This window comes from Calliphora vicina, chromosome 1 (assembly GCF_958450345.1).
Source record: "Calliphora vicina chromosome 1, idCalVici1.1, whole genome shotgun sequence".
NCBI classification, from domain to species: domain Eukaryota; kingdom Metazoa; phylum Arthropoda; class Insecta; order Diptera; family Calliphoridae; genus Calliphora; species Calliphora vicina.
The window spans coordinates 155,298,236-155,321,069 of record NC_088780.1 but is presented as its reverse complement, the minus strand read 5'-3'; the positions used below and the strand labels follow the sequence as shown (position 1 = coordinate 155,321,069).

Genomic DNA, 22,834 nt, shown 5'->3' with positions numbered 1-22,834 from the left:
CATTTATCAGCTTCACTTTTTTAAATTTTTTGCATTTAATATACATATATTAATTATTATAAACTTTGCACTTAAGACACTTTATTTAATGAAATTTTTGATAATTACGACTTTAATTTATTAAAAAAAGCATTAAAACGTTTTAAATTTTATACATTTCCGATTATACATTTCCTTTACGAAACAAACTAAAAACGTAATAGAATAACAGAGTTGAAAAAATGTGTATGTAAACAAAACGCAGCACATAAACCAACCAAATAATTTGAGGCGCCTTTTTTATACACACAGTTAAACACTTTTTGTTGGAAATAAAAACAAATTTAAGTTTTAAACATATTTTTAGCACCATTATCCTAATTTAATTGTATTTAATATAGAAAAGTATGCAAAACACTTTAAAAACTTATTTAAATGTACTAAATCTTATTGGACAAAAAAATCTGGGCGGCTGGTGGCCACCACGACTACTTGGCTTGTATCTCACTTTCCAATTAGATTTTTTCAAATATTTCATATTGACTTTATAAATTAGTCAGCCATGAACACATTTAATTACTATTTTGTAATACTTATTAATTGTTTTGTAATTTATTAATAAAAACTTTAGAGCTGCAAAAATATTGCCGACTAATAAAGAACAACATAGGAAACTAACCTCTATGTAACAGATTAGCAGAGTTGTACAAAAGAGCAACCAATTGCTTAGTACTAAAACGGAAGTAGTTGAATGGGAAGAGTATACAATGTTACTATAATAAGGGTTTGACATATGTTAAATAGGTAATTAAATGTTTATATTTTATTATTTAACATTATAATTAAACATTTATATATAATTAATTTATATTTTTTAATTTTATTTTACTTAAATTTTAAACATGCCTGTTTTTATTTTCTGACTTTCCTTGCAACTCTGCTAACTTTTCCAACCTTAATGCTACTTCTGTGTACAACTGTGTACAAAAACAAGAATAATACTGAAAAAACTTTGGTGTGAAATTTAGCAAAAAAAAAAGAAAATATTAAAATTCTCTAATTTTCTGCTGTAATTTACAATTTTTTTTACTTTTAATTAAACTTCATTTGTCACAAAGCCTTTAAAACATCAAACATGTAAGTTTTCTTTGAAATTTAACAAAACTCTTCATAAATATTTGCATTGATGTGGAGGAATGACGAAAAAAGTTTTCTTTTGAGGTGTAGAAGTGTTTTTGCTTTAATTATACAAAAAATATTTTTTTGCTAACATAGGGGCAAAGTATTAAAGTGCAAATACGTTAATGTGAACATTAAATCCTTTGGGCTTAATATAATAAAATAGAAAAGTTTTCATTAAGGTTTTTAGAGTGTCATTAGCCAGTCCTCTTCAAATTAATAATAAAAAAAAATAAAGTACGTTTCATATATTTTTGTTGACGACATTGTTGAGCTGCCTTCCTGCCAGTCACACACAATTTTCTGGGTATTTATTGTATAGAGAAATTAATTTGATTTCCGTAGTTTATCTCATTGGCCTTTTGCAGCAAACTTATATTTTTATTTTTGATATTTTTAGCCTAATCTTTATGTGTGTGTTTAGTTTTGACAAACTATTTTGGTTGTTTTCTTCAATACCTGCCCGAATGATTGGCTGGCTGGCTGTTTGTTTATTGTTTTATAGTTCGAGTGTCCGATATTTGCAAACATTACATTCATTTTGCATTTGATTTTATAAAGTTTATAGTTTGTGTTTATTTATAAAACATTTTTACCTTGAAGTTTTTCCATATTCATACATCATTATTATAGAACAATCTTCGACCTCGTGGAATTGAGGTGTTTTTTTTTCATTTCTTATCAGTAAAAATAAATGGTTTGATGAATATAAAAGTTGAACATACATAAATCATTTAAAACATCTGTTATATACAAAGATAAGAAAATCGATCGTATTCTCTGTTTTGAACCTCACAACAAAGTGTATTGCATTTGTATAATGGTCAAACAAAAGGTAGACGAATTTGTTTTTATACTGTTGGCTCATTTAACAGCTGTTTATATGGTATAAGTTGACATAGATACACTTTATTTCTATTTGTTTAACTTCATTGATAACTATAACGCTCTACAAATATTTTCTATTCGATATAGATGATTTATGTATTCATTATTTGTTAATTATGTAGGTCTAAAAGTACATAAACTTTAAAATCATTTTTAAGGTGTTTTTATAACTATTAGTTTAATTTATATAATTCACACCTTTAATAAAAAAGTAAATCCAATTTGAAGATTGATTTTAAGTACAAAATAATATGCCTTTATGAAACCATAATCAATGATTTGTGACGTTTATATTTAAAAAATAAAACATACAATCTGTATACCACAAAACGTGACTAATTTTAAGTAAAAAATATTTATACTTTTACCCGAAATAGCTCAACTCTTCTTACTAACAAAGTCTATAAATTTTTAAAATTTCGTTTCCAATTGTCATAGGGTACCTATAAAATTATACTTATTTTCATTCAACAACTAAGAACAGACCAGCACAACGTAAGATCTATGCATTGCCAAAATAAAAATATAACAAGACCCCGCAGACCTTAAGGCATGTTTTTATTAAATAAATACAGAAATACTGAGTAACAACTAAATATCGCAAATTATTTAAAATTTCTATTTTCAATATCTCTCTCTCTGGATTTTTGTATATAGTTCTCTTTCCTGTCTTCAATATTTTGTATAGTGTATTAATGACCTTTAAACCAATTAATGATGATATTATATTTATTGAGTCTTAACCTTTCAGCACTTAAATTGAAATTTTTTTAAAAAAATGTCTTTATTATTTTTTATTAAAATAACAAAGAAATGATTGTTTGCTCTATTTTTTGAATTTTCTTTCTCTCGTTCTCGCTAATCTAGCATTTAATATATTTTTATCATATAATTGTTTTTGTAGTGTGCATATTGTGCTCAAAATTTTTAGCAATAATTAGCTTTCGATAGTATTTTGTAGTCGGCCAGCTAACAACAGTATTTATCATTAATATTATAACACAAAAAAAACTTACCTAAAAAACTATTTTATTTCACTAAACTAAAAATCATCTTAATGTTTGTTTTAAAAAAATTATGATTTAAGCAAATTTACGACAAATATAAATTATGTTTTAGTTTTCAATGTTATTAAACATTTTTCAAATAAAAATATTCACAAAAACTTAAATTAAAAATTGAAAAATGCTAAAAATTAGATTTTTTTTTTTTGGAATTTTTAAATGTTACAAAAACGCTTGAAATGAAACACATAAATTCTTCTAAGAATAAGAAATAAAGATCTAAAAACAATTTTATTTCACAAATTTTTTATAATATTCATCTTCAAATTTTTTTGTTACTAAAGATTTATGATTTTTAGCAAAATTTCAAATTACGAAAAATATAAATAATGTTTTAATTTTCAATTTTATAAAACATTTTTCAAATAAAAAAAAAAAAAAATATTCACAAAAATGGAAAAAATGCTAAAAATTCGAAATTTTGTTTTTAAATGTTACAAAAACGCTTGAAATAAAATACCAAAACTCTTCTAAGAATAAGAAATTAAGATCTAAAAACAATTTTTTTATAAAATTCATCTTCAAATTTTTTTGTTACTAAAGATTTCTGATTTTTAGCAAAATTTCAAATTACGAAAAATATAAATGTTTTAATTTTCAATTTTATAAAACATTTTTCAAATAAAAAAAAAAATATTCATAAAAACTTAAATTAAAAATTGAATAAATGCTAAAAATTCGAAATTTTGTTTTTAAATGTTACAAAAACGTTTTAATTTTCTAATAAAACACGAAAAGTTAGAAGTACTTAGGCAAAATTTTTAATTTTCTAAGAATGATGAAAATTCGAAATAAAGTTCGTACTTTTGAATTTAACAATAAACTTTTAAAAAATTGAACAAACAGAGGTTGATTAATTAGAATAGTAAAATTCAAAAATAGTGTTAAAAATACGAATTTCAGAATTACGAAATTTCGAAATTAAATAATAATTTATTTCGAAAAAATAAGGGCCGATTTTAGGCAAAATTTTAAATTTTCTAAGAATTAGACAAATTCGAAATAAAGTTTGAACTTTTGAATTTAACAACAATTAGATTAATTAGATTAGATCACTTAAAGACAAATTCTAAAATATTGTTGATAAGAATTTCTACGAATTAAAATTAATAACAAAATTTCGAGATAAAAACTAAAAAAATAACAAATTTAGTTTAAATTTAATTCAAATCCATATTCGAAAATATTGTTGAAAATAAAATCAAGATAATTTGAATTTAATGAGAGAACTTCCGTATTTAAAATCTTTTATAAAAAAAACAATTTTGGTTCTATATTTACAACTAACCCCCATTAACACGAAGTCTGGTTAAGCCTTAACTAATAGTTATACTGTAGGTTAAAATTATTTTTGTATGAAAACTGTCTGTATTACTATTAGTTAAAACATAACCAGACTTTGTGTTACTGGGGGTAAAAATATTAATTAGCAATAATTATAATAAAATTAAAATTTTGTGGATTTCAAAAAAATTTAAAAATGTTCGAAAATTCAGAATCAAGTTTGAATTTTAAAAACGAAATAATACAATTTTGTGAATTTTCGAAATTTCAAAATCATGTTGGAATCTTAGAATCTTACGAAAAACATAAAAATGTCACTCCTTAAATACTTAGAAAAGCTAAATTAGAAAAAAAAACTTTAATGTATTTTCTAATAAGAATTAGCAGTTTGCACAACAATCTAAAATTCGAAATTAAGTTTAGTTTTTTAAATATCAGATAAATGTTGATTTTAGAGAACATTTTGTTGAAAATACGATACGTCCGTCTGTTGAAATCGAATTTCGGTTGCTTTTGCCTGAGAAATTAGCGAAAAACAACGAACACTAATTTATCACTAAATTTTATTTTTTCCCCCAAAAATTGTTATCCGAATTAAAGGTGTAAAATAAACTAAAAAAAAAAAGAATTTAAAAAAAATCTAAACATTTTCTAATAGTTCGAAAATTTGAAACTTTATCCTTTAACAAAAAAAAAATAAACTTAAAAAATACACATAAACTATTTAAAATCCTTATTATAAACTGTTTCTAATAACCTGTACGAATACTGTAGATTATTTGAGGTTGATATTGTTTTTTTTCTCATTTTCATACTTCGAAATCATTAAACAGTTTGCTTAACGCTTAGTTCCCAATGTATCGAGGTATTATGAACAGTTGTTTGTTCGTTCGAATTCAAACGATCGTTTTTGTTTTTTTAATACACATCTGATTTGTTTTACTTGTTGTTGTTGTTTGTTAAATGTATTTAAAATATTTATACGGGCTGCGCGTTTTGTACAATCGTTTCGCTTCTTGTCGTTAATAAAACTTTTAATAATAATTATAATTATAATAATATAAAATATATATTTTAATAATTTTATGTCATCTCTACTAGCACAACTACTTAAACGACATTAACCTAATAAATGCCACACATTTGAAATCCTACTGTGTATAAGCAACTAAACAAGAAGTGTTATCTTTAAACAAGACCTTTGTTTAACTAAAGGTGCAAAGTTTTTATTTTTAATTTAAAAAAAAAATATGCCAAAGAAACAAATTTAAAGTGTAGCTTAAATTTATTTCTAAAATAGTTTAAAAATTTTCCTATGAAAACCAGCAAAAAATACAGTGTTTCCTTTACACATATTCAACATATTGAATCATTTTTATCTAATATTTTTGTATGAAAAAAAAAATATAAATAAATTATACTATGTGTTGTTGGTATTTATACATATTTGTTTAATCATCATCATTATAATGAATATATTTTTTTTAGTTTTGTGCAATGTTTGGCTCATTTAAGTTTCGCAAATGAATACAAAAATTACAAGCAAAAAATTAACATATTGTCTTAAGAAACCTCTTGTCTTGTGTACCAATTTGTTTCCCTTTTATATTTTTGTTTAAAATCTTTTAAAAATATTAAATTATATTTGTTGAACATTTCTAAATATTTATGATGAAAAATTACGTAAATCGTTAAAGTCTTATTGTATATTAAAACATTTTGTGTATGTCGTCAGTGTGTGGTTTTTTTTTCTTTATTTTAGTTTACAATTTTCTTAATGAAAATATGAAAAATATTATTAATATATTTGAAGAAAAATTTCAAATATTTTAAAATTAACAACGTATTAAACTGTACCTTTTTGTTTTGAAATACCCGACTATCGTAAGCCAAAAATCATATTGATAATGAATTATTATCAACAAAATTTCCTTTAAAAATTAAATTGTTTATTATAAGTTAAAAATTAGAAATTGTTATTTTATTATTTCATTTTTTCTTCCATCCACCAAATCTAAAATGAGCTCATATAAACTGAAATACCTAGCATAGTGTTATTTTAATTTAAAATTACGTGTTTGCTTACATATTTTTTCCATATCATGGTTCAAAGTTCATATATTTCTTTTAATTCTTGTTTAATTGTACATATTTACTACTACAACTGCTACTAGCAATCGTATGCATTTGATTACAATTTAGTTTATACTATATGTACTTCAACAGGTAGATAGATATTATTTTGATTTGATTTTTTATCACTTCCACTTTTACTCTTTTGATTACTATGTTACTGGTTATTTTTAACACTATATTAATGTTTTATATAATTTGACCATTGATTTCACCGTCAAATGTTGATAATACAATCTCTATCATAAACATGAAAAAGTAGTAAATCTTAAATAACATTTTATTTAATTGGTTGTTAGCTAATTAATGTTCGGGAAATTTCAAAAAAATTTTAATATCTAGCAAAATGTACAAAAAAATAACAGAAATTAACGTTGACAAACAAAATAATTTGAAACTCAAATAAATGATAAACACAGTCGAAGAACCAATTAAACTTGATAAAAGTTTACATAAACTATAGCTCAGCTCAGAAAAAATTAAATAACTTCCAAAGAAGGGAAATAATAATTGACTTCCACTTTGATATTAATTTAAGATTCTACAGTGATATTTAACCCAGATATGCCGACTGTACTACATGTAGTTCTTGTTTACAGGATACGTCACGTTTATCAAAATACCTTTTTTTTGTTCACATACTTAGTACTCACCAATACCTCATGGGAGATTGTGTGATCGCATTATTTTTTGCTACTATTTTTGAGTTATTGAATTTTTAATTTGTGATATTTTCATAATGCCCATATTCAGTCATTATGGACATATCTCGTTTGTACAAGTGAATAAATACTATATTCTTTTGGAATTTAGATTTATGAAGAGTAGCTTGATTGTTATATGGATAAATGTTTCATTATTGCGTTAGTTTAGTTTTGTTGTTGTGACCCCAATGTCCCCTATATTGGACGACTTAAAAAACCACTTTTTTCAATAAATTTTTAAAAAACTCTAATTGCACTGTGTTTACGTTGCATCCTTTTGGTAATAACTACATTAAACGTGTTATACTATTTTTAACAACGTTAGAATCTATTGTTGCTTCCTTTTTTATGCAACTTAGCTGGAAGTATTTTACTAGATTCTAGCGAGTAAACCGTTAACGGGTCCTTAAATATTGTTTGCCACCAAGTTATGCTTGTTATTTTAGCATTAAAAAACACTTGTCGCATTACGTGCATCTTACTAAAAAACTCAATACATATATTCCTTCTACGAGGTAATATTTATTTACAATAAAAAGAGATCTTCGTCTCTAATTTAAACTTGAAATTTGTTTGTTTTTATTTTTATAACAATTTTGGAAAAATTGGATTGATGCCAAACACACTGTTTTTTATTTCTCATTTGCTTCCAAAATAATATAAAAGTAATTTTAAAATGATCAAGCTCAAGCTATCGGCATATCTTGGTTAATTTATAATTATTATTGCATTTACTTAATTAGTTTTTGTTATTTAAAATTTATTTAGTTGTGATGTTTGAGAATTGTTGAATGGGTAAATTGTGTACAATATAATAATATATCATTTACAAAACTATCCCTGCAGATGAAAAAGTAAATTTTTTTTATTTACTTTTGAATTTAATATTTTTAAACAGACATTTGTGACTGGATAGGTTATTGAAAATTATAAACAGAATAAAAATAAAAAAAACATTAAGATCTTGAGAAATCTATTAAATAATAAAAAAAAATAATGTCTCCAAAAAGAAATAAGCTAGTGTTCTTTGGTAGCAATTTTTAACAACTTTCACAGAAGTCAATACAAATCTTTCTTTATATAAAAATTACAAGACATTAATTTAGCAAAATTTCATAAAGAGTGAGCCGGAAAAAACTTATAATTGTATTAAGTTAAATAAAACTTAAATCGTTCAATAAAAAAATTCTCAAAAATACGTAAATTTATTCAAATATTGTACAAATTCATTAAACATTAAAATATTGGCATATAAATTATTAATTAATTATTAAATTTATCCATTTTTTCGGGAAATCCTCCCTATAAAGATTTTAAAGTTGCTGTCGTTACCTTCTTGGACGAGGTGGTCCACTTACTCTTAAAATCGTTCATGTCCTGGCATGATGGCAAATCGGGTCGTGCTGTTTTAAGAAAGATAAAAGCTGTTTTTGTAGACACTCTAGTTGTTTTGTTTAGAAAAAAATTGCAATAATAGTGCAAGTGAATGTGGCGGCAAAAAATAATAAGAACAATTAAAAAGAATTTTTTTGGTGTAATTAATATAACAAAAGTAAGAGTAAAATTTCCTGTTTAAATTTTTCATAAAATTTATTTTGTTTAGAAAAAAATTGCAATTATGTACATGTGTGTTTTAAAAGTGCAATTTTTGTTCAATGTCCATATTCTATTAGAATTTCAAATGGTAATTTATCTGAGTTAAGTTTTAGTTTTTATATTGTCGTCATCTATATATATGTAGCTTTTTAATATTTAAAAAATTAGCTGCCAGTATTTGCCTAAACGATTTTTATTTCATTTAGGGCCATTATTACAACTTGCAGTTATAGTTAGAGGTAACTTTAAGCAATAGAAAAAGGTCCCTTAAAGGTAACTTTAATTATAACGGCAAGTTGTAATAATGGCCCTTAGAGTTTAATATGTCCATTACAAGGAAGTAGCTGTATTTTTATTTTAAAGGTTGGCGTGGCATTTCGCCCACTTCAAATTTTTTTAATGAAAGCTGAGACGCTGAGAAAATTTCAGGAAAATCGGTCCAGCCGTTTTGCCGTCTATAGGCATCAAATAAACACACAAAGAAAAAATATGCATACAAACACACACATTGATGCCCAAACTTTCTCAGATTGTTTATATTGATGAAATATATAAACCTACAAAGTTTCATGACGATACGGCTTTTCAAAAGACTTTTTTCCGACTAGATTGAGCATTTGGACCACTGTGCAATGTGCTTTTCTGTTAGAAGTGTTCAATGCTCTTCGAAAGAGTTGTTCGACTTTTTTCCCTTAACAATATCTGTTAGTCCTTTTTTTCTTCTTGATCCAGGTTTCCTTTCAATGTTCAAGTCTTCCTTTTACTGTTTAATGGCTTTGGAAACCGTGTGTCGATTAACCTTAACATATTTTCCTATTTTTTTGAAAAATTTTAAATATTTTTCACGAGCTATTTTTTTCGGTGACCATTTCGACCGAAATAACCTGACATATTTTTAAAAGCTAACGTGATTAAAAAATTAATTATTTGTTGAACCAATGATAAATTTTGGCTGAAATAGTGTAGTGTGTATAAGTTTTTTCTGACATACTCTGTAAACTGAGCTTTAAATGAGTCATAGTAGTTATGGCTCATAATAGTTATACAATTCTACTGAATACAAAATGAATAAAATAATAATTTAGTTGCAGACCAAAATGTTTGAATTTTGTTCAGTTTTACTTTTCCAAATATTCAATAAATAAGTCAATATAAAAAAAAAATCTTAAGAAATTTAAACTCCTTAAGTATTTTTTAATATTGGTGGTGGTGTTTGTGGTCATTGTCGTGCTGAAATCTGTAAACTAGGGGCATATTTTCCTCAGCGTATGGATACTAGAGTGAAAATCAGTTGTATGGAAAAAAATTTTTGTTAAAATTTTGAAGAGTGCCGGGTGGAATATTGTGACACTAGGCCTAAAAGTTAAATTCTGAAAATTTGAGCCAAATCGGACAACGATTTCTGGACGCGAATCGAGGTAGATCAGATATATGCAAAATTTTACTATTTATATGGAATAAATAGGTAAAACTCGTTAACTTTCTGCATTTTTTTCTAGAAATACACATCTGCTCAAAATAATAGATACACCTAATTGGAAAAAATTTAAATGGCGGTAACATTGAAAATTTCCTCGCAAGCGTTAAGAATACATCATATTATTAAAATTTCTATCTGGCAATGTCATGTCAGTCAAAAATCTGGCAACTATTTGCTTTCATGTTGATTTTTAAAAACGAATTTATTTGAATTACAAAAAATTATTTGCTCATAAAAATAGATACACATCAGTAATTTGTAATTTGTTTATATACAATTTTTTTTTGTGCAATTTTTTGTTCCTATTTACGTGAAACAGTAAGTATAATTTAAATTTTAGCAACAATTTTATAAAAAATAGGACTCTTTTGAAGAAAATGGGACGAAATCATCATTGTACCGAATATGAGAAAAAAATTGTTCAAACGATGAGAAATCAAGGAAAATCATTACGGCAAATAGCAAAGAGCATAGGAAGATCTTTACATTTTGTCCAAAATGCTTTATCTAAAAAACAAAAAAGAGAAACTCGCGGTAGACCAAAGAAAACCAGTCCAGAAACAGATAGGCGGATCGTCCTTATGGTTAAAAAAGACCCTTTCATATCATCGAAAGCTATTTCTGCGGAGCTATGTAACGAAATCAGTCCACAAACAGTTCGTCGTCGTCTTTTACAAGCTAAATTGCCGGGAAGAATTGCCAGAAAAGTGCCACTAATGCGCCAAAAAAATATCAAGACAAGATTAGAATTTGCTAAAGAGCACTTACAATGGTCCGGGTGTGAAGGCGAAAAAAAATGGAGAAATATTTTATGGAGCGACGAAACAAAAATAAATTTGTTTGGAAACGACTGCCAAAGAAATGTACGCCGACCAAAAGGAAAAGAATTCCACGTTAAATTTACAAAAAAGACGGTAAAACATGGCGGGGGAAACATAATGGTTTGGGGTTGCTTTTCATGGAATGGTGTTGGTCCGATATTCCGAATAGAAGATACCATGAATGCTAGTGGGTATAGAGACATATTGGAAAACGTAATGCTTCCATATGCATCGGAAAATATGCCATTAATATGGACATTCCAGCAGGACAACGACCCAAAACATAGTTCAAGATTAGTTAAAAACTGGTTCTTGGAGAATAACGTACCTGTTTTAAGCTGGCCCAGCCAATCCCCTGATTTAAACCCAATAGAAAACTTGTGGAGTTAATTAAAGATAAGGCTTTCGAAGGAAGTTTTCAAAAATAAAGACGATTTATGGGAGAAAACGCAAAAAATATGGTACGAGATTCCATTGGAGAAGTGTCAGAACTTGATATCCAGTATGCCCAGAAGAGTGGAGAAAGTTTTACAAAACAAAGGTGGATATACTGGATACTAGCTTTACTTTAATAATAAACTAATTTTTTTAAGATAAAATTTATTAGCTTTTGTTTAATAAGAATTTTTAAAAATGTATCTATTATTATGAGCACCAAATTTTTCGAAATTTAAGAAATTTAATTTACTTTATAATATTTATTATTAATTATGAAATATTTTGTTTTTGTTTTTTACTCTCCTTTTAACTATAAATAAAAATCGACTGAATTTTTTTTATAATTTTTTTTTACCATTATTTTTTTTCGTTTTTAAAAAATAAATTTTGGTGTATCTATTATTTTGAGCAGATGTGTATGTAGATTTATTTATATTAATGAATATTACATTAAAACATTTTTTTTGGAAATTAACCCTGTATCAAATGGGTCAAAATGACCCAAAAACTTGTATTATCGCCAAAATTAAAAAAAAATGCAAATTTTTCAGTTTTTGAAACAATTTTGCTACTAAATTAATACATTTGCAATTGAATGCAAAATAATCGAAATATGTACGTAATTATCGTTGTAATGAGATATAAATGACAAAATTTGGTTAATAAATGTTAAAGTTATTACAAATTCGCCAGACCATTAACGTGTTTCAGGACACTTGAACAAAAAATTTAGGGAAAAAAAATTAACATATTTCGAGAAAAATTAAAATAAAAGCTAATTTTTATTTAAAATATATCCGTATTTACTTATGCATGAGTTTTTGTCTTCGTAGGATACCGTTAACCTATTCGCAGATATGGACAAAAAAAATATTTTTTTAACGGCCGTTTCGAATCTCCATTTTCAAATTTTTAAAAATTTTGTTAAACAAATTTCAGAATTTTTTGATCATCACATTGGGATTTATTGAGATCAAAATAGGGAATAAAAATATGAAATATTATGTCAATACCTCTTACAGTTTTTCCGTAACTGTGATTTAAATTTTGCGATTTTCAAGAAAAACAAATTTTTTGTCCATATTTTGGCTTACTATTATAAATTTTAAGTAAAACTTATTCATAATATTATAATCCTGGTAATTTTAAATATGGTCTGAAAGTTTTACTAAAATCGGAAATCGTTAACCTTTAAATCGTGAAGGTCAAAGGTCAAATTTTTCAATATTTGGAATTTCTAATGAAAAGATAGCGAAATGTATTTTTGGGCCGTTTTTAATGAAACTTGAAGAAGTGAAGCCCCACACCAAAGTTGTTAGAAATTAGATATAATAACTTGAGAGTACTTTATAGGAGATTACACATTTGTTTGTTAATTTTTGTTTTTGAATAACTTTTTATTTACATAAATTACATTTTTATTAAATCTACATCTAAACTATAAATATAATATATGTATTTATCTTGTTTTTAAATAATTATATTTTTGTGGTTTAAAGCTTATGAAGGGAAACCTCATGTTTCTAATCTTCGATTTATATTCTCTCCTCCTCCTACCTCCCACCTCACTCATTCCTAATTCTCCATTTCCAACATGGGCAAATAGAAGGGCAATGAATTGAGTACATCATTAGCTGCTTGTTCTTTGGGTGAATCGAAATTCAATGCATGACGCGGTGAAGTCATTAGCTGACGAACATTATAGGCAATATCTTCAAAATTAATACGTTCACTCGGCTCCAAAGTCCAGCAGTTCAATAGCATTTGATAGAGATCTTCATAAACAAAAGCAGGCTGCGCTGGTCTCGAACCGCTCTTAAGAGCATCTAGAACTTTGTTTGAGCTATTTATTTGGGCATAGGGAGTGGCTCCCAATGAACTGCATTCCCAGGCCACCACAGCAAAAGACCAAACATCAGATTTTGAGGAATAATGTTGATATCTTAAGACCTCCGGTGCCAACCATCTGGTGAGATCAATCTTTTTCTGATTATTCACATAAGGTGTCGGGCCAAACACGGATACTTTCAATTTCATTTCAGCCGTAACATATATACAGTGTGATGACAAGTGTTTGTGTATAACTTTAGATTTAGCTAAATAATCCATGGCACTGGCAATCTCATAGATCCACTGTAGTATCAATTGTTCCGACAAGGCAGTAATGCGTTGCATGAGGGCTGAACTAGGCGCTCTTCTGCTCTCTATTAGTCTACGTTTTAAGCTAACATTTTCATGCTCAAACACCAGATAAAACCAATCGGTGCTGGATGACACCCCATAGAAATCCAAAACATTTGAATGTTGTTGCAATTTGGTTAAATTACGAAACTCCTGCAGCAATTTACCCTGATCGGTACTCGTCAGCTCATCCAGGGACAACACATGCAATTGACATTCCGCACTTGATTCGGGCAAAGTGTTATTTAATAGTTTACCCGTTATAACTTCACCATAGTTACCCTCGGCTATGACATCATTGACATTCATACGCAAATTATTACGTGGTATTTTCTTATTCACATCTAATCTATCCACTAAAGCATTTAATTGTTCTTTAAAATTTTCCACTGTCGGTGGCATTTCATCCTCCACAATAAAACCATTATTTTCTCTTTCAATTATGGGCTGTTGCATGGTCATTTCATGAGAATTTCCCCGACCCGAACGTATTTGATATTGTTTGTAGCGTAAATAGAAATATGTGATGACGGAGAGTATGAAACATATGCCAAAGATGGAACAGGTTACAATTAATGCCACCACCGAACTTTGTCCGGCCTCAAAGGTGGCATAGGTAAAGTTATCCATGGATGTGGTATGCTGATCATGACTACTGCGGGTGTATAATGTTTTGGTTAAACCGTTTAATGTGCTGATCTGTAAAATAAAGAGAGATACAATGTATTTTAATATTTTGAAATTTCATAGATAAACTTTCATTTAAATTTAAAATATTCCAGCAAAAATTGCTTGACGAAAAAATAGTTCCATTTCGAGTTAAGAAAATCATGTATGATTTTAAGATTAGTGTGTCATTGGAGATCGATAATGGTTTAAATGCAAACGACTTTTCTTTCAAATGAGTGCTGGGACAAGAAGGTTACTACTAAGTCCAACACAGTCCGAAAAGTCCGATTGTGAGCAAACGCGGCAGCCATCTTGCTTTCTCATACCCAAGTGATGATTCAAAATTGAAACCACTGAGCTATGGCGTCCAGAAAGTTTGCATCTTCCGTACTTGTACGGCCACAACAAAATTCAGTACACCACTTTTTTACCATTGAAATTGATGGTGCAGAGTTCCCATATTATTTATCAAGCTTAGTCTTGGTTTGATTGATTGTTTTTTTTGCAAAAAATAGTGCTTAATGAGCACACGAAATTCTTTCTCCTCAAGTCTCGCTGTAGTCTTCTATCATGAACAAACAAACTAAATGACGCAATTTGTTCAAATTTCAAACTGACAGATACCTGTTGACAGGAACATTTAAGAGACGGGATATATTTACTAATATAAGACTTATTTACGTTGATATTCTTTTGAACACCGTCATATTATATATCAGGGCTTAACCTTATTCCGGGCGAACATTTGAATGGTGGCTAGGTGAAAGCATGAAGCAATTTTAACCATTTTCTATAGATTTCGTCATTGGGTCGAAAGAAACTTATGTAACAAATGTTATCGAAATATCTTCGCGAAAATTAAAAAAAAATATAGATGCACCACAATCAAGACTTTTTCTTTTCCTCGAAAGCATTTGATTAATTAAACAATAGGTATAGAATTAAGTTTTGTTCAGAATATGTATATGCTGAAATAAGTAATATAAACAAAAAAAATTGACAAAACTAATAGTAAAACTTCCTTGTCGTCTTTCTCAATTTCAAGTTTTTCGGATATTTGCAAAAATAATAAAAGCTAACGAAAAAAAATCACAATTTTCACGCTTAACATGCATTTATAATTTAATTAAATACTCACCACACCCAAACTGACATGAAAATCTGCATTCTTATTATTCAATGGCGGATTGGTATAACGACCATAACGTTTACCATCTCCCACTACAAATTTCCTGGTCTTATTATCTCCTGGACGATCATAATCCAATTCAGCTGCAATATAATAAGGTAAACCATCTTCGTCAGCCTTTTTCCAGCTGGCCAACAAACTGGTATCAAAGGTTTGTGACAGCGAATCGTCTACTCTCTCCACTATAACTAAAACTTTTGTGACAGGACCATTGTCATTTCTTACGGGTTTAATTTGTATGGTCATAGTGGTGTCTGTTGTTTGCAGGATTTTTGGTGGAGCTGGATGGGGACTGGGCTCTGCCACTAATGTGGTACCCACTATGGAAGAGGAACCGCAATTTTCAGATTCTCCCAGCAAACCCTCACAAATAGCGCGCACTGTTACATTGTACTCAGTGGCCGGCAATAGATCGGTAATTTCCAATTTGTTTTCTGTGCCTTGCACCACATATTCAGGCTGAGCGAAAAAGGCTTGTGAAGAGTAGGTATGTAAACGTTGTATTTGTATCAGATAATTGGTTATTCTTAATATGGGTGGTGCCTCAGATCCCGCTATGAACATTTTCTGGGCCTCATATGGCCTCCAATTAATACTCAAACTGTTTTCTGTGGCATTTAGTAGTTTCAAATCTTTTGGTGAAGCATCTGTATTGTAGGTATAATAACTGTGCACTCCTACCCCACCACAATATTCCGATTTTATGGCCACACAGGGTGTATTACACAATTTATCATCCTGTCTATCTTCGGCCACTATGTCACTGGTACAAAAACACTTTTCAGATGTCATAATGGCATAAGTATTATTCTTTAATTCACAAATTTCCACACATGTTTGAGGCATTTTGGCAAACACCGATTCGGTAAGAACTTCAGAACGTGCCGAAAAACAACCCACATAATAATATGGGGAAAATTTATTACCCGAAATCTGTTGGCCATAAGTGACTGCCATATTCCTTTGCAGCATTAAGATTAGGAAACATGCTGCTAGTATTCCAAAATTAGGGCGGTGGCCAGGTACTGTTGGCTTTGTGTAGTTTTTAATTTTTTTAAAACATTCTTGAAACCGTGGTTGCGCCATACTTGTGTATTTTACTCTGCAATTATTTTCAAAAATATGAATTAAACTACTGCTGTGTGTGCTGTTCATTCATAATTTTGTTTCGTAAATTTTGAAATTACCTTGTATTATTGTAATACTGTTGTAGTTCTTTAGTTATATTTTCCTGTATTCTGTTGTCGTTTTTTTTTTTTTTTGTTTTTTTTAGTAAATCAATTTGAAATGTTGTGTTTAATTGAAATTTCTATTAATTTTCCTCTTCTTTTCATGTTGTTTTTTAGTACAGCACAATGGGGTTTTGTACATGTAGTCTTCAATTTGTTTTTTTTTATTATTTTTTTGTTTAATTATTTCTATGAAACCACCATAAAAGCGATCACCAAAGAACCAGCAATTGTAGAAGCAACAGCAGTAATAAAATAATACATTTTTACTTTCAAACCTACCAGTTCAGAATGATTTTTTACTCTTCTCCAATACGCTTGGAAAGACTAGCATAGTTAACAAACATTATTAACCATTTAAGAGCCGTTATGAAATAATTACTCAAAATCAAGAATAATGAAAATATTTTCAAGAATTTTTAAGGTTTATTTGTAAAAACTTTACTAAAATACAGCATGAGAAATATATTAATGTTTTTTAGTTGTGCTCGTTATGGGTTAACTGTGACTAAGCTGAGTTTAAACTCTCCGAGAGACAAAGGTTTTATTTTTAAAATTCTCATTATTTAAATGACCGATATACTGTTGTTTTTTTTATTTTTTTACACCTTTGTATAATTTCAATAAGCCAAAAAGAAACAAACATTGTTTTGCCTGTTAACTCAATTTTCATTTTATTTTAACCCCAGAGTTTTAGCCTCTCTTTGTTGTAGCTCTCCGCTTGTAGTCTGTCTTAATGTTTATTTTTTCTACCTGTTTCTTTTTCTTAACGTAAACACTGAAAGTGTGTTAACTTTTTTTTTTCTAAGATTTTAAAATTTAGTGTTGTGCAACGTTTTTGTTTTTTAGTTTTGTTGGTAATGAGGTTTAATATTTTGTAGGGAGTTTTAATTCGAACTTGTTAGTAATTTATAGTTTTTTGGATAGTTTTACTTTAGTTTAAAATGTATTAGTTTCATGTACAATTTCGTTTATTGTCAAAAATCAGATTTCAGCATCTTACTTATTCGTGATTTATTTACACTTCGTACTTGTAATTCTAGTTTATATATGGGACATGATATTTTTTATAAAATATTTTAGAATTGTAAATTAAATGTGTATTAGATATAAATGCTTACGCCGAAGCTTTTCCATCAAAATTAGTTTAGTCTACAAATATTTTCATAATCAAAACTCCTCTGGCCAGATAGTGATTTGATATACCCCTAGTTGTATATTGTATATTCCGACGCGGGAAAAATTTCCCTGGAATTCCCGGGAATATTTTTTGTTAATTATCATTATTATTATTTTTTATTTATTATTTTCAACAATGGGAAATGTTTGTCGTTAATTTTCGGGAATTTCTTCATAAGTTTTCTTTTAAAAGTTACAATATTCAAATACGTTTCCATAGATTTTTTCGGTTCTAGTGACAGATAGTCAGTTGGCAAAGAAGTATTACTGTTGAAATAACCGAATTGTTTTCACTCAACTCAAGTCACAGCAGAAAAATTTGGTTATTAAGAATCAAATTTAAAGTTTATGCTCTTGAACGAATTATTAAGATGCCTAACATTACAACTTTTAGGAAAATTCATTGATTATTATTCATATTTAGAGATAATAATAACAATAATAGTGGTTCAAATTTGTTTATCTACAATCAGGGGGCTAATTACAGCAGTCGAACACGATCGAATACTTATTCGAACGTTCGAGTTTTTTTATTTTTTGGGATTCTCTTATTCGATATCGAATAAAATGTATATAAATGCTAATAAGCGTTCGAAATTTATTTCAATTACGAGTACGAGAAATTGCCCCCAGATTTGAAAAAAATTCTCTAACTACGCATGTTTTATAGATTTAAAATGGTCGAAATTCTTATTGATTTCATACTGATTAAAACTACGACTGTGACAAACCCTTATAAATGCTGGACCAACAACCAAATATATTTAGTTTATTAGTGTTAAAAAGTTCCCCGGGAATTCGCGGTAATAAAACGATTTTTTAATTTTCTCCCGAGAAAGAAAAAAGTCCGGGAAATTAGGAACCCTATATACAACGAATAATCATGAAATTGATGTTGGCCGACTGAGAACTGGGTCAATACAATTCTTTAATTGATAGACAATATAAAAGAGCTTTCATTGAAAATGAGCTTTTAGGTTTTGTTTAAAAAAATAATAAAACTGCATTCAGATATTTCAAAAATATTGAAAACAAAGGATTTTAAAAAGTTGTTTGTATCTCCTGTAAAGATTGTAAAAATGGATTTAGCACGTTTGCACATTAAGCGAAAATTGATTTTTGAAATCAGTTTACGTCAAAAAAGATTTTTCTATGAGAACAGTTTCTTGTTAGTAAAAAGGTATTTAAAAAAATGTTTTTTAAGTACTTTTTAAAAAAAATAATAAAAATTTCAATGAAAAAAAGCTTTTTTTTAAAAAAAAAATTATAAAAAAAGTATTGTTGAAAAGAAGCATTTTATAAGAAAACAATATAAAAAACAATGACAATACCTTTTTTCAAACATTTTGTTTTATATAGAAACAGCATCATTTAAGCTTTTTTTGTGATAAAAATATTAAAATGAAATAATCTTTTTTATTAAAAGGTTTTTTAGCTGTCAATATCAAAAAATTATTATATTTTATGAAAATAAAGCTTTTTCTAAGAAAATCTGTATGTGAAATAAAACTTTTTGTATGAATACTACATTTTAACCGTTTTTATGTGAAAATAGATTTTTGGTAAACAACAACTTTTTTCCCCTGTAAATACTTACTGTAAATAATTTAATTTGAGCTTAATTCGCCAAAAACTTTACTCGGAATTAAAAAATGTCAACCATTCATTTCATAAATCCATTCCCATTAAATAAAATAAATAAGTAATGGCTATAAAATAGCTTGAATTATAAGCCTACTCACCACCAGAGTACTAATAAAAAAAACATAACGCGCAATTACAGAATTGTAAAAACAAAAAGCTTTTTTCCTGCTTTCGCCCATTTCCTTCTCCAAAGAAAAGAAAATAACATAATTATAATATAAATAGGCATTAATTTCCTGAGTGTTACTTCTCTTTTTTAAAAAAAGCTTTTACTTAAATAGAATTCATTCATCATTGAATTATTTCATAGAGAAATTAATTAATAACGGAATTCATTCAACCTTAATTGAAAAAAATGGACTTAAGTCGTTTTGTAATAGATTTTAATTGAAGAAATAATGAATCATTCAATAAATTTTGAATGCCATTTAAGAAAATTTTAATGATTCAATAAGGAATTAATTCTATAAAGAATGAATTATAAAAGGAAAGAATTCATTACATATGAAGTACAAAGGAATTAAGCCTACAAATTAATTCATAATGATTTCATTAACGGAATGGTTAAGAGATTAAATTTATTTTGTTTTCGAAAATGGAATTGAGAATTAATTCTTTCGTACCTTAGTATTTAATTCAAATATGAAACTTATAATCCAAACAAATTTAATTCCTTAGATTTTTGAAATACAAATAAATTTATTACAAAATTAATTAAATTTTGTACATCCAACCATTTACCTGTGCTATATTTATGACTTAAATCCCATTTCTTATTAATAACTATTATTCTGAATCATTTGTATTTTTGTTTTTTTTATTATTTTTTTTTTTCTAAACAACTTATGAGATCAGTAATGAATGCAGTTTTAAAAACAAAGTTATTTTCATCAACTTACTCTCACTTTTGTTCAAAACTCTCATTTGCTTCTCAACACTTTATTTGTAGGTCCCACAATAATAATAATAATACCGGCCTTTGAACAACAAAGGCATACACACAAAAGTCTCCACATATGATCACATCTTTTTACACGTAATATACTACATTCATATCCAGTAGATACTTTGTACTCTTTTTTTGTATTGTATATACATATATTTCTTGTTACATTTTGTTATTACCTTTAAATTAATAATACTCTACTCATATTTATCAACGTTTGTTGTTGTTTTGTTTTCTCTCTTAAACCGTGTATGTGAGTACATATGTTGTAGCTTTTAGCTGAGATTTAATTTTTAATACTCGATCAACCATCTATCTATACGTCCGTTGTTTATACGTTTGTTCGACTGGGCTGTCTGTCTGCTCCTCAATACCACATCCATCTATCCATCCGTATGTGTATCTACTTGTTATGTGTTCATATATGAACACACGAGTCAGAAGCACAAATTTTAAACATACCAATTTCATTGTTCATTGACTAGCTTTATTGGTGGGTTACAATTTTGTTTTATACTCGAATAGTTGCGATTTTAAATAAATTTCATTATTTTCTTAATAATTAAAAATACTTAATACGTAAAAATATTCATAGAAATGAAATCCGTCATTGTGCATTTAATTTAAATTTCCAAAAAAAAAAACAAAATAACAAAAAAAGTGTATAGAGTGTAGTGTGTGCTCTCGGTATATTGATCGATCTTCAAGCTGTAGTTTGACTTTCTATTTTGTTGTGGTTGTTGTTTTCATTCTCATGTGTTTATTATAATATTGAATTAAAAAACAAAACACATTTTGTGAAATAATGTCAACGTCATCAAAGGCCAATCTTTGAGTAATTTTGTTTTTTACACTGCATTTCATAAAAATACATAAATTTTTTTAATTAAATTTGTTCATCTATTGTGTAGTGTCTTTTTTTCCTTTTAATAAAAATTTAAATGACAGCAACACGTACGTGAATAATATTTATATTTTCACAAGTAAAATTCAATTGTTTATATACATATTGCTCTTGGTATTGTTGTTTACGCTGTGTAATATTTAATAATATGTATCATGTAGTAGTTATTCGTTTATTTATTTCACACGTAGTTGTATTAAATCATGGTTTTTTTTTGTCATTTTTGATTTGTTGTTTTTTTTTCTAAAAATCTATATATAAAGAATTGTAATTGAATTCCATTTTTCGAAAACCAGTTATTTAATGAGAGAACAAAGAGCATTGCACTTTTTTTAGAATACTTGTATCTTATAGATATTCATCATACATACGTTGTTTTTTTATCTAAAAAAAAGAACTTGTTAATCTATTAATTGAAAAGTGCAGTTTACAAGAAACTATGGAATTTATTTAAACATACAAGTTTTACTGTGCCAATTCTGACAAAAACAAAATATTTATTTTTATACAAAGAAAGTTTAATTTTATTAAAAACAATGATCATAAATTGCTTAATTAACAAATTTGCAATTTAATAGGCTCTTTGCAGGGTGATTTTCCTACAACATATGCAGTGGTTGACAATATCATGGAAACTTTCCAAATATTCAATTAATAGGTCAAAACTCAAACTCTTAAGAAATTAGTATTTTTTAGTAATTCATTAATATATACTTTTTATTTACTTTTATTAACAAGAAAATAAAATAATTAATTAATAAAATTCTGAAAATAGAAAACAAATTAAAAAGTATTTATTATGGTTGACATTATTATTGACAAAACTTAGGTTTAAAAAAACTATTATAATTATTTTTAATAAATAAAATAAAAATTTTAAATATTTTTAGCTAAACTAAATTAATTTTTTTTTAGTTTCATTCAATATATCTGTGAACTTTTGTGGAATTTTGTGGAATTTTCAATTTTTTCAGGATAGCACAAAAACTGTTGAATTTATCGATCAATATTTTATTATTTGTCCTTGAAGAACTTTACTATTTGTCGCAAAGATTTTGTTTAAAAAATAATTTTCCCGGCATTACATACGTCGTTGCAAGGGTTCGATAAAGAGTTTTTCCCTTTCGACTTACATTTACACTGTTTAGTTATGACAAAACAATAAACACAGCATGAACGGTCATATTATTATTTTATGACTTTTTTCTTTGAAGTACAGAATTTTGTTGGGTAGTCCTTATTAAGTATTAATGCTTCACAATTAAAGAATCAATCATCTTCTTTGAAATATTTTAGCATTTCTGCATAACCACATCTGCTAATGCAA

The 22,834-nt window shown here is 27.2% G+C and overlaps 2 protein-coding genes across 6 annotated transcripts in view; one reads left to right on the top strand and one right to left on the bottom strand.

Annotated features, from left to right (window-relative positions):
* The first annotated feature begins 963 nt into the window (after nucleotides 1-963).
* Nucleotides 964-22,834, top strand: part of atl (atlastin GTPase) — a 28,711-nt gene continuing 6,840 nt past the window's right edge. Inside the window, exon 1 of one of the 3 annotated variants that reach the window (XM_065516265.1) lies at nucleotides 964-1,116. The gene's annotated coding sequence lies outside the window, so the exon portion shown is untranslated. Of the gene's footprint in view, nucleotides 1,117-5,260; nucleotides 5,610-20,988; nucleotides 21,097-22,834 lie in introns of those variants that run through there. The other 2 variants (XM_065516264.1, XM_065516266.1) reach the window with 2 other exon arrangements.
* Wsck (wsck) lies at nucleotides 12,931-21,087 on the bottom strand. Of its 3 annotated transcripts, none has more exons than XM_065516263.1 (3): nucleotides 20,783-21,087; nucleotides 15,555-16,707; nucleotides 12,931-14,446 (listed from the first exon to the last, which is right to left on the bottom strand). In XM_065516263.1, exons 2-3 carry the CDS (start codon nucleotides 16,689-16,691, stop codon nucleotides 13,142-13,144), a joined length of 2,442 nt encoding a protein of 813 aa, XP_065372335.1. In that variant the 5' UTR covers nucleotides 16,692-16,707; nucleotides 20,783-21,087; the 3' UTR covers nucleotides 12,931-13,141. The 3 variants fall into 3 exon arrangements, with proteins under 3 accessions (XP_065372335.1, XP_065372334.1, XP_065372333.1); XM_065516262.1 differs by lacking the exon at nucleotides 20,783-21,087 and adding an exon at nucleotides 16,793-17,635; XM_065516261.1 differs by lacking the exon at nucleotides 20,783-21,087 and having other exon boundaries at nucleotides 15,555-16,786.